Consider the following 15,938-nt stretch of genomic DNA (forward strand, 5'->3'; position numbering starts at 1 on the left):
GCTTTGGAGCGCCATTGGTGGAAGCTGGGTTGATAAAAGCATCTGTTATCTGGCTATCACCCAGCTAAAAGTAGAATCACTGCGTGATGTCAGTGCGGGATAGAAGGGGGATAGCAGAGCAGGAATAATAATATTAGACTGATACATGAGTTATATTGTAGTTAATTTGTATTTAATAGGCATAACTAATGTGCATCTAAGTAACATGTAATTTACATGTGTATGATTAATGTGTATGTAATCATGTAAATGAAATGTCAACCATGAATAATGTAAATGAGATAGAAGCAAAATCTTTGTGTAATAGATGTGTTCTTATGTCATGTGATCCATCTACATATGTATGATAACCTGCATGTGATTAAATATGTGTTATATGTAAGCTACTGTATATCTATGTAATAGGTGTCTGTACATGTTTACTGCCAAACCAATATCTTATTCATGTAATTGTTGACAAATGTGTACATAGGGTTTGAATTTTGTGTTTATTAAGGAGTTTAATGCTTAGTTATGGACTAATAGTGATGATGGCTTGTGCGATTAAGGGTCTAATTTCAGGCTTTGTACTGTGGTCCGGGCATCTTTAGCTACTGCAGTATCCATTAGCCAGCAACAAAGTCACTGCACAGTGATAAACACATGATTAGTACATCAGGAACCTGCAACAGGAAAGAGCAGAGAATGACATCTGAGCAGAAGTTAATAATTACTGTGTCTAGCAGAGCAGAGAATACTGTCAAAAGAGAGAGAGAGAGAGAGAGAAAAAAGGCAAGGAACAGAGCTGGAGGAAAGAGGCAGAAAGAGTGAAAGAGACAGAGAGAAAGGAAGGAGGAGAATGACAGAGAAAGGGACAGTGTGGTGGGAAGAGAGTGGGAGGGAAAAGAAGCAGAAGGGGTGAGACAGAAAGAAGGGGTGAGACAGATTAAGAGGTTGGTGTGAGGCAGACACAAGTTTAACAGCGCCAAGCAGAGCTCAAGAAAAAGACAGATAGAAAGGGGCTTTGAAAGAGAGAGACAGAAGGGGGGCTGGAATAAGAGACACAAATGGGGCAGGAAAAAGACAGACCGAAGGGGGGCTGGAATAAGAGACACAAATGGGGCAGGAAAAAGACAGACAGAAGGGGGTTGCAGAAAGAGAGATAAGCGGGTTAATGAGAGACAGAAAGAAGGGGCTAATGAGAATCAGAAGAGGGCTAGAGAGACAGAAAGGCGCTAGAGAGAGAGACAAAAAGAAAGGGGCGAGAGAGCGAGAAGCAGAATGGAGGGAGGTAGAGAAAGAAAGACCGAAAGGTGAGAGAGTGGGAAAGAGAAGGGGGCTTGAATTAAGAGACCGATAGACGCAAGATGAATGGAGAGAGTGACAGAAATGGGCTAGAGAGAGAGAAAGAACAGGCTGGAGAGACAGAATAAGACAAGAAAGACAGAAGCAGGAAAGAGCGTGAGAGATAGAGACGTGGACCGGAATAGGGATGGCCATCAACCATTAATAGTCTATGACCAATGGAAAGTGGCAACATCGATGGTGGTGCCTTGATGCTGAAGAACATGGACAGTGTCCTGTTATCTGAGATCTGCACATGCACAGCACTCGGCAATCAACGGCTAAACCATTGATGGTTTTCTGTGGATGGTTTAAGCACATCGACCATTAATGATAGAGCCATCGATGGCCATCACTAGACTGGAGATAGAGAGACAGAAGGCGCCTTGAGAGAGAAATGGAATGAAGGAAGAGACACAGAAGGAGGATGGAAGAAGAGAGAAGCAGGATGGAGAGAGACAGCCCCTGTATACAGTATATGTTACCCTCTGTATCTGGGAGGTGAGTGCAATTAACTGCAATGTAATGGTGTGTTGTTTTTATATGCTAGTATAGGGACTTGCAGAGAATTGGGGTCGCTTAATGACAGTCTATACGCCTCAATGTTTTGATAACATCCCCATACTGTTATTTGCTACACACACACAGATTTACAGCATATTATTATTAGCGTTGATAGCAAATGTTTTTCTGTTATCCATACATATGACCCTGGTGGGACACATCCTTTATGCAGCTAAAGGCGGTTGCCTCAGATTGCAAATACCAAGACTTTCTCTTCAATGTGATAAGTAACAGAATATGGCAGATATACCTCTAGATGAGGAGCATCAAGTACAATCATCTTACCAAATTTCTATCTACAAGGTACTCTTGGGTTTGATATTATGTAGCTTGTGATTGATCCTCTTCTTATAGTTGAACTCCCTCTTACAGATGTGTCCTCATACCCTGTTGCTCAAATCATGGCAATTAGCCCCTACCGGCATACCAGGTCCAAGGCAACTTGGCCGCACCAAACATCTTTCACCCTTAAAAGGTGCGTCTTATTATAACTACTCTATACAAGCTGCAATTGTTTTATCTGCAAACTTGAGTACAGAATGCTTTCTCAGTCTTATTGTTTTCTCTGCAATGCATTTGGATGGCTTTGGGCTACGCAGACTGAAGCTTTTAGAAGCCTACACATTGAGCAATCAGACGATATACCGAAGAATGGAAAACTAGTCAATTGTCTAATTAGTTCATCATGTTTATTAAAATCTGTTTAACACGCTTATGAAACCTTCAGCAACATATTTAAATAATTATCAAAGAAAGTTTGTAAAGAACGATAAAGGAAGAAGCTGGAAATATTTATTTGTTTTTTCCTAGAGTTCTCTGCTTCTCTGCATGCTCCACAATCTTCTCTTCCACATACAGCCCCTTCCGTTTTCTTACGGAATTCATGTATTTCCATGCATGGTTTTCAGAATCTGCTTTCTCTCCAAAGTGTAAGTATTCTTCCTCTGTGGTGGGTACCCAGTAAGGATCGCTTGGAATAATCTTTAAACAAAAGAAGTTTGTGTTACTGCAAAATTAAAATATACCACACAATCGCAACTCCCACAATTATGAATGATCGGTTTGCATGTCGCACTATTGTGGATGATCGATTAGCATGTCGCACTATTATGGATGATCAATTAGCATTTCCCACTATTATGGATGATCGGTTAGCATGTACCACTATTATGGATGATCGGTTAGCATGTACCACTATTATGGATGATCGGTTAGCATGTACCACTATTAAGGATGATCGGTTGGCATGTACCACTATTACGGATGATCGGTTAGCATGTTCCACTATTATGGATGATCGGTTAGCATGTCGCACTATTATGGATGATCGGTTAGCATGTCGCACTATTATGGATGATCGGTTAGCATGTCCCACTATTATGGATGATCGATTAGCATGTTGCACTATTATGGATGATCGATTAGCATTTCCCACTATTGTGGATGATCGGTTAGCATGTACCACTATTACGGATGATCGGTTGGCATGTACCACTATTATGGATGATCGGTTTGCATGTCGCACTATTGTGGATGATCGATTAGCATGTACCACTATTACGGATGATCGGTTGGCATGTACCACTATTACGGATGATCGGTTGGCATGTACCACTATTATGGATGATCGGTTAGCATGTACCACTATTATGGATGATCGGTTGGCATGTACCACTATTATGTATGATCGGTTAGCATGTACCACTATTATGGATGAATGGTTAGCATGTACCACTATTATGGATGAATGGTTAGCATGTACCACTATTATGGATGAATGGTTAGCATGTACCACTATTATGGATGACTGGTTAGCATGGCTCTCAACCTTATACAATATTTTCTTTGGGATATTTTTCTGTTCACAGCTAATATATCAACGTAGCAATACTATATCGATGGATGATGGAACATTACAATACTGAAAAACACGGAACAACCTGCATTTGGAAATTATGGACAGCTGCCAACAATAAGGAGTTACCGTTGCCAAAAGTTTTGCTCTCAAGTCTATAAAGTGCAAATTGAACCTTATAATAATATAGAGCTTGGCTACCATTACGAGTAAGCATAGCAGACAAAACACACGTTGTAAACCAGTATTATTACACTATAAGTAATCCTTCACCTAGTGCCTAAGCATCCCCCACAGCCTAACACTATCCTCCCATTGCAAGCCTAGCCCTAACCCTGCCGCCCACAGCCTAAACCTACTATCAACATTGAGAATGTCAACAAGTTACCAGTTGACAATTTAACAATGGCGACATCATAACTGTTGATATTGCAGCGTCGACATTTTAACAATGGCGACATAACTGTTGACATTGTAGCATTGACATTTTGACTACATCAGCTTTATAGCACACATAGCTTTAAGCAGCACTATCTACTTTTACTGATACAGTTTACATCCCTCAGTTACATTCTCTTTTTTTTGTACCTGGGTCACAGAGAGAAAGCAACTTGTCCAAAGTCAATAAGATTTGAACTTGGATCAAATTGCACGGATGATTGCATGGTCAGCATGCATAAATACTACATTTTTTTTTTATTTTTAACTTAAACCTTTGCTTTTCCTATAATTGCATCTATGAACAGGGGAAAACTGCCAGACAGAACGCAGAAAATGACTCACTCAGTTATTGCTGGGGGGAAGGGGGGGTCACCTGAGTTACAGCTGTTCAGAGTGTACAAATGTACTTCAGCCAAATACCATTTCCAAGGTGTTTCTGGTTAGTTAATCCAAACACATAATGAAAGTATCTCATAGCTTACACTGCATCACTCCCATACCACTGTATATGGTGAATGCTGCTCTGACATCACATACATGTATGTAATAGTGAGCAGTGTTATAGAAGGTAATTGTTTCCCAATACTACCTGGAAACAAACAGGAAGGCCATTTACACATAGCAAGAAAGATGTTTTCACAGGGTAATTAAGACATGCAAAAATGACTGTGCAATGTATCTGCATCATTCACTATCTGGTTAAATAAATAAACCAGGCAAGGGAATGGCACTGTACTAAGTAGCCTCAGCAGGGTTTTATTTGGTTTTCTAACCCTCTAAAGGGGGGTACTCACGGAGCGATATTCTAAGCAATCTGACTAGATTGCTTAGAATATCAGCCTGATCGCTCCGTGAGTACCCCTTACAGCGATAGCGATGCGCAGCCCCGCGCATCGCTATCGCTGCTACTGCTAGATTGGCCTGCATGCAGGCCAATCTAGCTGGTCGCTCACTTCACCCGCTGGGTGAAGTGAGCGGCCCCCTGTCTCCCCCCGCACGCTCAGCACAGATCGCGCTGTGCTGAGCGGCAGGAGAGATGTGTGCTGAGCGGTTCGCTCAGCACACATCTCTCATGCATCGGCCCGTGGGTACTGGGCTTAAGAATATTTGAAGTTAAAAACCAAGGATACTGCATGACTGTATCATGACAACGTAAAAAATATTACAAAAAAATTAATAATATACAACTAAACTTTACACACACACACACACACACACACACACACACACACACAGTGTGTATTATATATATATATATATATATATATATATATACACATACACACACACATATATACACTGCTCAAAAAAATAAAGGGAACACTAAAATAACACATCCTAGATCTGAATGAATGAAATACTCTTATTAAATACTTTGTTCTTTACATAGTTGAATGTGCTGACAACAAAATCACACAAAAATGATCAATGGAAATCAAATCTATTAACCCATGGAGGTCTGGATTTGGAGTCACCCTCAAAATTAAAGTGGAAAAACACACTACAGGCTGATCCAGCTTTGATGTAATGTCCTTAAAACAAGTCAAAATGAGGCTCAGTAGTGTGTGGCCTCCACGTGCCTGTATGACCTCCCTACAATGCCTGGGCGTGCTCCTGATGAGGTGGCAGATGGTCTCCTGAGGGATCTCCTCCCAGACCTGGACTAAAGCATCCGCCAACTCCTGGACAGTCTGTGGTGCAACGTAGCGTTGGTGGATGGAGCGAGACATGATGTCCCAGATGTGCTCAATTGGATTCATGTCTGGGGAACGGGCGGGCCAGTCAATAGCATCAATGCCTTCGTCTTGCAGGAACTGCTGACACACTCCAGCCACATGAGGTCTAGCATTGTCTTGCATTAGGAGGAACCCAGGGCCAACCGCACCAGCATATGGTCTCACAAGGGGTCTGAGGATCTCATCTCGGTACCTAATGGCAGTCAGGCTACATCTGGCGAGCACATGGAGGGCTGTGCGGCCCCCCAAAGAAATGCCACCCCACACCATTACTGACCCACTGCCAAACCGGTCATGCTGGAGGATGTTGCAGGCAGCAGAACATTCTCCTCGGCGTCTCCAGACTCTGTCACGTCTGTCACATGTGCTCAGTGAGAACCTGCTTTCATCTGTGAAGAGCACAGGGTGCCAGTGGCGAATTTGCCAATCTTGGTGTTCTCTGGCAAATGCCAAATGTCCTGCACGGTGTTGGGCTGTAAGCACAACCCCCACCTGTGGACGTCGGCCCTCATACCACCCTCATGGAGTCTGTTTCTGATCGTTTGAGTAGACATGCACATTTGTGGCTTGCTGGAGGTCATTTTGCAGGGCTCTGGCAGTGCTCCTTCTGTTCCTCCTTGCACAAAGGCGGAGGTAGCGGTCCTGCTGCTGGGTTGTTGCCCTCCTACGGCCTCCTCCACATCTCCTGATGTACTGGCCTGTCTCCTGGTAGCACCTCCATGCTCTGGACACTACGCTGACCGAGACAGCAAACCTTCTTGCCACAGCTCGCATTGATGTGCCATCCTGGATGAGCTGCACTACCTGAGCCACTTGTGTGGGTTGTAGGGAGGTCATAAAGGCACGTGGAGGCCACACACACTACTGAGCCTCATTTTGACTTGTTTTAAGGACATTACATCAAAGTTGGATCAGCCTGTAGTGTGTTTTTCCACTTTAATTTTGAGGGTGACTCCAAATCCAGACCTCCATGGGTTAATAAATCTGATTTCCATTGATAGTTTTTGTGTGATTTTGTTGTCAGCATATTCAACTATGTAAAGAACAAAGTATTTAATAAGAATATTTCATTCATTCAGATCTAGGATGTGTTATTTTAGTGTTCCCTTTTTTTGAGCAGTTTACACACACACACACACACACACACACACACACACACACACACACACACACAAAAGATGGCGGCACTCAGTCTGTTTGAATGGCAAATCATGTAATTAAAACACATATTTCGAACACCAACATTTTGGGGGCCAAGTGTGCCCCTTTGTCGGGTTCCACTCACCTTGACAAAGGGGCACACTTGGCCCCGAAACGTTGGTGTTCGAAATATCTGTTTTAACTACACGTGATTTGCCATTCAAACAGACTCTGAGTGCCACCATCTTTTGTTCTTCTGAACCTGCTTGCAACGGAGGACACCGGAGCACATATAGTGACATAGAGGAGTGCTGACCTACAGTATTTCCAGGATATTTATATTTTTTTTATTAAATTATATTAATTTTTGTCAAAATGCATGTAAGCTGTCAGGACAAAGGTCACCCATATTTCAGATCCATACTCCCCGTGTGAGCTGTCAAGTAACGGTTTATATGTAAGCTGTTCCCTCAATGCACAGTGCTGTTGTGGATCACTGTGGCACTTTATAAACAACCACACATCATACAGGCCATGTAGAGGTGGGCACGTTGCAAGGAGTTTACTAGGGAAGGCACCTGAATGTGTCCAGCACTGAGCTAGTATATTATTATGGCTGTTACTTAAATATGATGTTTATTTTATGCACAATTAGGAGTCATTTGATTTTGGTTTTAAACAGAAGTTTAGTTTTTGTTTTTTATATTTTAACATTAAAAACAAACTAATGCTAAATTATTATTTAATGTGGTAGTGCTTAAAATCCCCATCTAATCAGATGTATGGAAAAGTGAATGGTAGAATCGTCCCTTTTCATACTTTTTTTTTCTTGCTGATGAACTCCATATCCCCAAGACTGACCTTTCAAGTGTGTCCATGATGTAACAGATGGTGAGGACAAGGCTAATCCCTTTCCTTATTTCTCCTCCGTACAGCTGCTTATGTAATAACTACTTTCACACATATATAAACATACTGTATTTCCCTTTTAAGCAAAATCTCTAAAATCCACTTGTGCGTCGTTTACACCAATTAATAAACACTTTTATAAACAAAAAGCAGATATGCCCAATGTCCGGGATAAGATAAATAAAATGTGAGTGCTCTATATGGTTGCTCTTTATTTAATGAAAGTACTGCATGAATATAGTTGATTGTAGGGGATCAAAGGAAAATATGGATTGGTTAATAAATGAGATATAGTCAGGACAGCTTGTATTCCTATGAAATAAGTCCCTCAATGCTTCCACCCTTCCTTCTCCAATTTCCGATGGAAAATGCCCTAAACTGCAAAAACTTGGCACCAATGAAGACTCCCTGATCCTATTACACTAGGTCAGTGTTTCCTTTACTCTAGAGGTTACTTATGATGTGTTCTGGTATTTTCTTTATTAGGAGCTCACTTTGCAAGACAACAGGGATGGATGAGAATAGACCAGGCAGAGGGGTGGTGAAGAAAGGTGATCATATAATCATATGGCAGTGGGGGTTTTACTAACTACATCTGTGTGTCACATACAGTAATGCAGTTACTGGAAGACCCAGTGATGTAGCAATACATAATAGCAGTGGTAACACCCACATCAAGGTTAAAGGCCTTTCTGTAACCCCGATATGCTATGTGGGTCCTGGCCTTCTTTGTTCAGTACCTCCTTGTGACTGCATAAACACCAGAAGAGTGTAGGATATCCCAACGCACAGGATGCCGCCGCTCAGAATACCGACGCCGGCATCCTGATGATGAAGGTCTTGACAGGGGTGAGTAATGTATTCTAACTCACCCCCCTAATCCCCTAACCCTTCGTGACTGCAGCCTAACCCTAACCTCCCGCATGAGTGGCTAACCCTAACTTCCTAGGCAAGTGCCTAACCCTTCACACCCCGCTGCCTAAATGTACCCCCCCCCCCCTAGTGCCTAAACTTCACACTCCCCGGGTTGTGCCTAACCCTAACCCCCCTCCCACCATCTGCAGCCTAACCCTAACTTCCCTATCCCCGGAGCCTAAACCTAACCCCGCCGTATTTCTGTTCCCACCCCGCAGCCTAATCCTAATGTCCCCTGTATACTTGTCTTCAGGGCTACTGAGTTTTCTGTACTCCGGGGGTTGGTGTTCTGGTGGGTGTCGGGATCCCGGCATCCGGGATATTGAACAGATCCCCCAGAAGTGATTGAGAAGAATATCCCGGCACCTCGAATACTGATTGCTGGCATCCCAATGATGAAGTTCCCAACAGGCATGAGTTATGTCTTCTAACTCACCCCCCTAACCCTCTGTGACCGAAGCCTAACCTAACGCTAACCTCCCGCATAAGTGGCTAACCCTAACCTCCCCCACAGTAAATGCCTAAACCTAACCCTCTACACCCTGCTGCCTAAGCGTAACCATCTCCTCTTAGTGCCTAAACCTAACCACCCCTTCCCCCCTGGTGGTACTGAACCCACCCTGTCTGCAGCGTAACCCTTACTTCCCTACCCACGCAGGCCAGACCTAAACCCTCGTATGTCTGTTAAAATCCACTCCCACCTGTCCCCCCGCAGCCTAATCCTAACGAACTAGCACAGTAAATATAAATCACTAAAGAGCATGAAGTGGCAGACGGAGTGCTTTTGTGAGTGTCATGGACACCCAAGGTAACGTCTTACAGTATATCTGTAATAGTTAACAGTAAAGGGATGTTTTATTATTTATAACTTGGGCGAGGGGGGGTTAGGCTGCATGAAGGGGGTTAAGCAGCACCGGGGGAAGGTTAGATTTAGGCACCAGAAGGGGGAGGTTAGGGTCAGGCACTAAAGGGAGGGTTAGGGTCAGGCTGCGGAAAGGGAGGGTTAGGATTAGGGGGTAGGGGAGGGATCCGGTCTCTAGGTCGCCATTAACTAGTTCAACACTATCTAGGTCGACCACTATTGGCCGACAGTAACTAGGTCAACAGGGTTTCTAGGTCGACAGGTCAAAAGGTCTACATGAGTTTTTCACGATTTTATTGTTTTTTTTTTAACCTGTTCATACTTAATAATCCACGTGAACTACGACTAGAACGGTAATCTGTGCCGAGCGAAGCGGTAGTGGAGCGAGGCACCTTGGCCGAAGCATGGCGAGCTAACACGGTGCACTAATTGGGGTTTCCGGTCACTCTACAAAGAAAACGACACAAACCCCCCATAAAAAACTAATGTCGACCTTTTGACCTGTCGACCTATTATTATTATTATCCTTTATTTATATGGCGCCACAAGGGATCCGCAGCGCCCAATTACAGAGTACATAAACAAATAATCAAGCAGGAAAACAGCAACTTACAGTTGATGACAATATAGGACAAGTACATGGTAAATAAACATAGCTACATCAGCAGATGACACTGGAATAAGTATCAGGTGGCAGAAGACTGCTGGATTTGGTGCAGTTGAATATTATTAAAGTAAGAAAAGGATAAGCACATGAGGGAAGAGAGCCCTGCCCGTGAGAGCTTACATTCTAAAGGGGAGGGGTAGACAGACAGGGGTGAGACAGATGGAGTACATAGAGAGCGTGGAACAGAGGTTTAGGATGAGATTTGGCTGGGTTTGGTGAAGAAGTGGGTCTTGAGAGCCCGTTTGAAGTTTTGTAGAGAGGTGGAGAGTCTGAGGGGGAGAGGTAGGGAATTCCAGAGAAGTGGTGCAGCACGTGAAAAATCTTGGAGGTAGGAGTGGGAGGAAGTAATCCGTAGGCAGGAGAGTCGGCGTGCATTAGCAGAGCGAAGAGGACGGGTGGGAGTGTAAAGGGAGATAAGGTCAGAGATGTAGACGGGAGAGGAGTGGGTGAGGGCTTTGTAAGCAAGTGTGAGAAGCTTGAAATGGATTCTGAAAGGGAGCCAGTGAAGGTCTAGTAAGAGAGGAGAGGTGGACGTAGTGCGTTTGGTGAGGAAGATGAGCCGGGCAGCAGCATTGAGGATAGATTGGAGTGGAGAGAGGTATTTGTCAGGAATGCCAGTCAGGAGGAGATTACAGTAGTCCAGTCTGGAGATGACTAGTGAGTGGATAATAGTCTTAGTAGCATCCTGGGTCAGAAAGGGTCTGATCCTGGAAATATTTTTTAGATGAAAATGGCAGGTTTGTGAGAGGTGCTGAATGTGTGGTTTGAAGGAGAGGAGGAGTCAAGGATTACTCCAAGACAGCGCACTTGGGGGCTAGAGGAGATAGTAGTGCCATCAATAGATAATGAGATTGTAGGAGGTGAGGTTATGCGGGAGGGAGGGAAGATGATCAGCTCGGTCTTAGACATGTTAAGTTTAAGAAAGCGCTGGGACATCCAGGAAGAGGTAGCAGAGAGACAGTTGGAGATACGAGTGAGGAGAGCAGGGGAGACGTCTGGAGAGGAAAGATAGATTTGAGTGCCATCAGCATACAGATGATATTGGAAACCAAAAGAACTAATGAGCTCACCTAGTGAGGACGTATAGAGAGAGAAGAGAAGAGGACCAAGGACAGAACCTTGGGGGACCTAGAGACCCTGTCGACCAACAGTGGTCAACCTAGACACTGTCGACCTAGTTACTATCTACCTTCCATACCACACCCGGTAGGGGAGTTTCAGTCTTGCCTCCCCTTGTTTACATTATCGGGATGCTGGCGACGGTATTGTGACCGCCGCCATCCTGTCAGCCAGGATATCATACTGAATCCATTTAAACACAATGGCTTCACTTACGTATTGGATAGTGATTAATAGATCACCTTTTGTACGTAATAGGAATTCTTAAAAGACACTAGTACATTTAATAATTCTGTGGTGAATTCAAATATAAATCCAAGGTATGCAGCATACTATTCCATGCAATAAAGAAATCATAACCAAATTTCTTATATTGAAAATGGAGGTTAAGACAATGCTATACAATTCTTAGAAAACATGCCACCACAAGTCACCTATTATAAAAATGGACAACAACTTTACTCTTATATCATAGATAAATAAGTGTCATATAGTGTTGAAATAATAATTCAGACTGATGTAACAAGGGGAGATTAAATGTTCTCCAATTCCACAGTACGAGCTCTGTGGTTACATTAGGCACACAATAAACATACATTATGTATTTATGCAGCATGCTGCCTTGGCTATATAAAACACAGAGGATATATAAATGCAGATACAGAGCTACTACACGAGTCTGATGCTTTTTTGTATATAGTGCATGTACACTCCTGAGGAGCATCTACAGAATAATGTACAAGATTAAGCCTTCGTTTTGCATACAGTGAACATCTCATGAGAACCGGCGCCAATGGCAAATTACCAAAAAGAAGCTAAATGAGCAATCAATGCTGCTCCCTTTTTTAAGTGGGATTGATTGATGAGGAAAGCTTTTCAGTCTTATCTGTGTGTTCAAACACAGGGCTGTGATATAAAGCATAAAATGACAAATTACCCAGAGCTAAATTAGGAACTTGGCGGGGAGCCCCCACGTCTCTGTGGACCGACAGGTACCATTAAGTATAGGACAGATGGAGTGAATCTTAGCAGTAAGTAAACATCTATCCAAATCTTTTTCCTGCTGAGTGAAAACACCAGGCTCTTCCAATGGGAAATCTGTCACAATGCATCTGCTGCGGATACATGATACAGCACAAGCCTAGGTAATGCACCAGCCCATGTCTACTACTGCAAACATTCCCCAGACAGTTCCACGTTCTTTAACCATTTATAATCACAGCGCTGTCTGATTTGTGTCTGTGTGCATACAATGACACAATCACAATAAACCTTTGTATGTTCCTGGAAAGTAGTAGAAGGAACCCTCATTCTAATAACTCCCAAAAAATACGGGGAGGTCCTTAAGAAAAAGCAAAGCCATATAGATCAGAATTAATAAACACAGTTATGTATGAGGCAGTCAATATGGAATACCAAAAGGACAGTAATATAACCAGAGCAAAAAAAATATATATAAAAAAAGATAAATCAATAACGCTAAACATAAACATGTATTTGTAAATATAATATGTACAGAACTGCACTGCGCATACTCTAGGGTTCGGTATGCTTTACCGCCGCTCGGGATGCCGAATGTCAGTATACCGACATTGGCATCCCGAGCGGTGGAATGTCGGCATGGAGGCGAGCGCAACTAAGTCCCTTGCGGCTCTAATAGCAAGTAATTGCAGTACCTTTGTTCAGTGGTATAATCAGGTAACACCCATATAACAGGCCAATTTTATTTGCAGTGATGTGCGCAGATTGATGAGAATTACAGTAGAGGAACACTGCATATTTTCCTGTATGGTATACGAAAGTAAATCAGTGATGTTGGTGACCACGAGTTGCTGAGGACACCCTCCAAATGGCAGCAATTCTCGCCCATCACTTTTCATTGTATTACCCCCTAATCTATCATTCCGTTTAGATATATATATATATATTTTTTAGAATGGAAATGTATCCATGAGTAGCTGTTAGTCACTCTATTAAAATAGATGAAGGTATAACGGCAGCATTTCTCAGGATGTTTTTTCTTCTTCTGCAGAACATTATTTTTGAAGCAATTAAAGATTTCTTTACAAAGGCATTCTGCATTTTCCGATATTACAGTGGGACATGAAAAGAACTGTATATTCTCAGCGAGCCGTTAGTGGCTTTTGGTGTGCACCTCTGGAAACACACATTTAGAATTTGTACATTTGAATGCATGTCTTTTATCACTGCTGCACAAAGAACTAGGCAGCTACTTTTTGAAATAATTATATGAGAATTGTATATTACTTTGGTAAAGCTGTCCTTTTAAGTTTCCTATGGATTTTCTTTGTTTGCTTTTATAATCGTAATCCAGGTTTTCCACACATCTGGTTTTGGAAACATAAAAAGCACTGATTATATATGGGAATATTCTCAATGTATGGAGTATGACAGTCACATAAAAGGGGGTAAGAATGCAATGCAGTGCAGCATCACAATATCTGGTTATCCGCGTGCCTGACACTTTAAAGGAGTCTTTTCGTTGGTTTGATGTTCTTCTATCCTGAAATACAATTAGTTTAACCATAAATTCTCTGCACAATTCCAACAGCTAGCCAATAGAATGTGGCTGCGGAGACAATTGCAGATATGGCTGACTCATACAGAGGAAACACAAACACAAGAGAGGTGCATTGCCTTATACAAATGTGCCTGCAAAAGATAGAGATGGGAATGACCGATGTGTAGTTTTATTGGTTTTGTATAGCGGATATTCAAAGAATGCAGATTATTGTAATAATCACAAAGGCATAAAAAATGCCTGTTAACGAAGCATCTCGCAGAGAATGGCTGTATCATGGATCCCTCCTTCCTACCCCTGTGTGGACTGCGGATGTCTCTTTAGGAGCTGCTGGATGCCTTTCTACAGGCAGCTACAAGTTCCTGGCCTGTCGGCCTTGATTGCGCGTAGGCTTGTTCCTACACTGTTGTTTTATGTACCTGTGGTTTTTTCCTGTGTCCTTTGGTGATTACTGGCCCCTTCAGGAGTTTGGTCAGAGAATATGTATATTATTTCCTGGTGGACGTTTGACACTTTAACACTGATTTTTCTTTACTAAGCTTGTGCATCTGCCCCACCATCTGCCTTGACACATTTAGTTTTCATTATCACTACATTACGTGCGCCACTTCCTATAATCTCCTACTGGTGCCCTTGTTTACACTACCATGGCTCCAATAATCCAAAGACCACCCAAAATGTTACTCCTGTGAGCTCTAAGACATCACCCAAAGGATCTAATCTCATTGCCTTGCATCTAGTTTCCCTTGGGTCCTTCCTCTGCAGTTTTTGCTCATCTCACATCTACCTCGTATAAGGGTGGTGTAACTTATTGATACAACTTCTTCCAATCTGAAACTATCCATGAGAAAATTTCTGCTCAACTTAAGTGGGCGGTGGTTCTGGGTATTCAGCTGGAGGGAGACGAGTGGAGGGTGCTGTTTTTAGTTTTAACATGTTTAAATGCATTCGTTATGTAGAGATGCATCTTAAATTACTCCATGGAGTTTACTTCACTTGTGACAGAATGCACAAACTTTGACCCTCTTGGTCGCGGCTTTGTAGGGGTCGGATGTGGTCTGGTGGGTGATGATGTTCCCATGTTCTGAAGCTGCCCTGCTTTTATTGCTTTTTGAGGGCATTGCATAACTTATATTCAAAGTTTTGCATTTTTCTCTTGACCTCACCCCAAAATTCGTATTTCTGCATCGCTATCTGTCTGCTGCTCCATCAAATCATATATATGTCCTTGGTCATAGCCGCACAGGAGCTAAAACAGCCATTTGCCAGTTATGAAAAGGTGACTCAGTCCCTACTCTTTCTCTGGTTATGAAGACTGTTCAACACAGCTTTGTCAAAGTCGGAAAAATATCATGCTACACGTTGCCATATATTCACCCCATGCGCTTGCCCGCTGCACATTCTCTCCCGTGCGTGCGCATATTCGCAGTTGCGTGACGGCGCCTCCTCGGCCATGCGCTTGAGCGCGTGGTATGCGCATTTACGGTAGAGTTTGTGTGCGTCTAGCGGGCGACTCAATCGTTACATAGTAAATCCAAATAGTATGTTTTATAGGTAATGTTCCCCTTAATAATAACTGTAAGTTTGTTTATTGTAACTGGTCGCTGGACAGAGGAATTCCTCTTTGCATGATACGAAGGGTCAGACAGGGTTTGAGCAGTGGTGTTTGGTACCTAACTAAAGAACATTTTATTAGAAACAACCCGGTGCTGGTTAGGTAAAGATTAATCGCTCCTGCGTATAGTTATGTCTATTAGTAGTTTCTGGACATTTACTATATTTGCGGTTCATTATCCATGCGGCGGGAATCCTGAGATTCCCTCCCACCTGAGCAGTTCGATATAGTCACAGCCCACCTGTTCAAA

General features: G+C 42.8%; 1 protein-coding gene across 1 annotated transcript in view; it reads right to left on the reverse strand.

Moving 5' to 3' along the window:
• Positions 1-2,554: 2,554 nt before the first annotated feature.
• Positions 2,555-15,938, reverse strand: part of EFL1 (elongation factor like GTPase 1) — a 651,720-nt gene continuing 638,336 nt past the window's right edge. The window contains exon 20 of the mRNA XM_063925942.1: positions 2,555-2,868. Within this exon, the coding sequence (XP_063782012.1) occupies positions 2,680-2,868 (189 nt within the window). The 3' untranslated portion in view covers positions 2,555-2,679. The remainder of the gene's footprint in view (positions 2,869-15,938) is intronic.

Source organism: Pseudophryne corroboree, chromosome 6 (assembly GCF_028390025.1).
Source record: "Pseudophryne corroboree isolate aPseCor3 chromosome 6, aPseCor3.hap2, whole genome shotgun sequence".
NCBI classification, from domain to species: Eukaryota; Metazoa; Chordata; class Amphibia; order Anura; family Myobatrachidae; genus Pseudophryne; species Pseudophryne corroboree.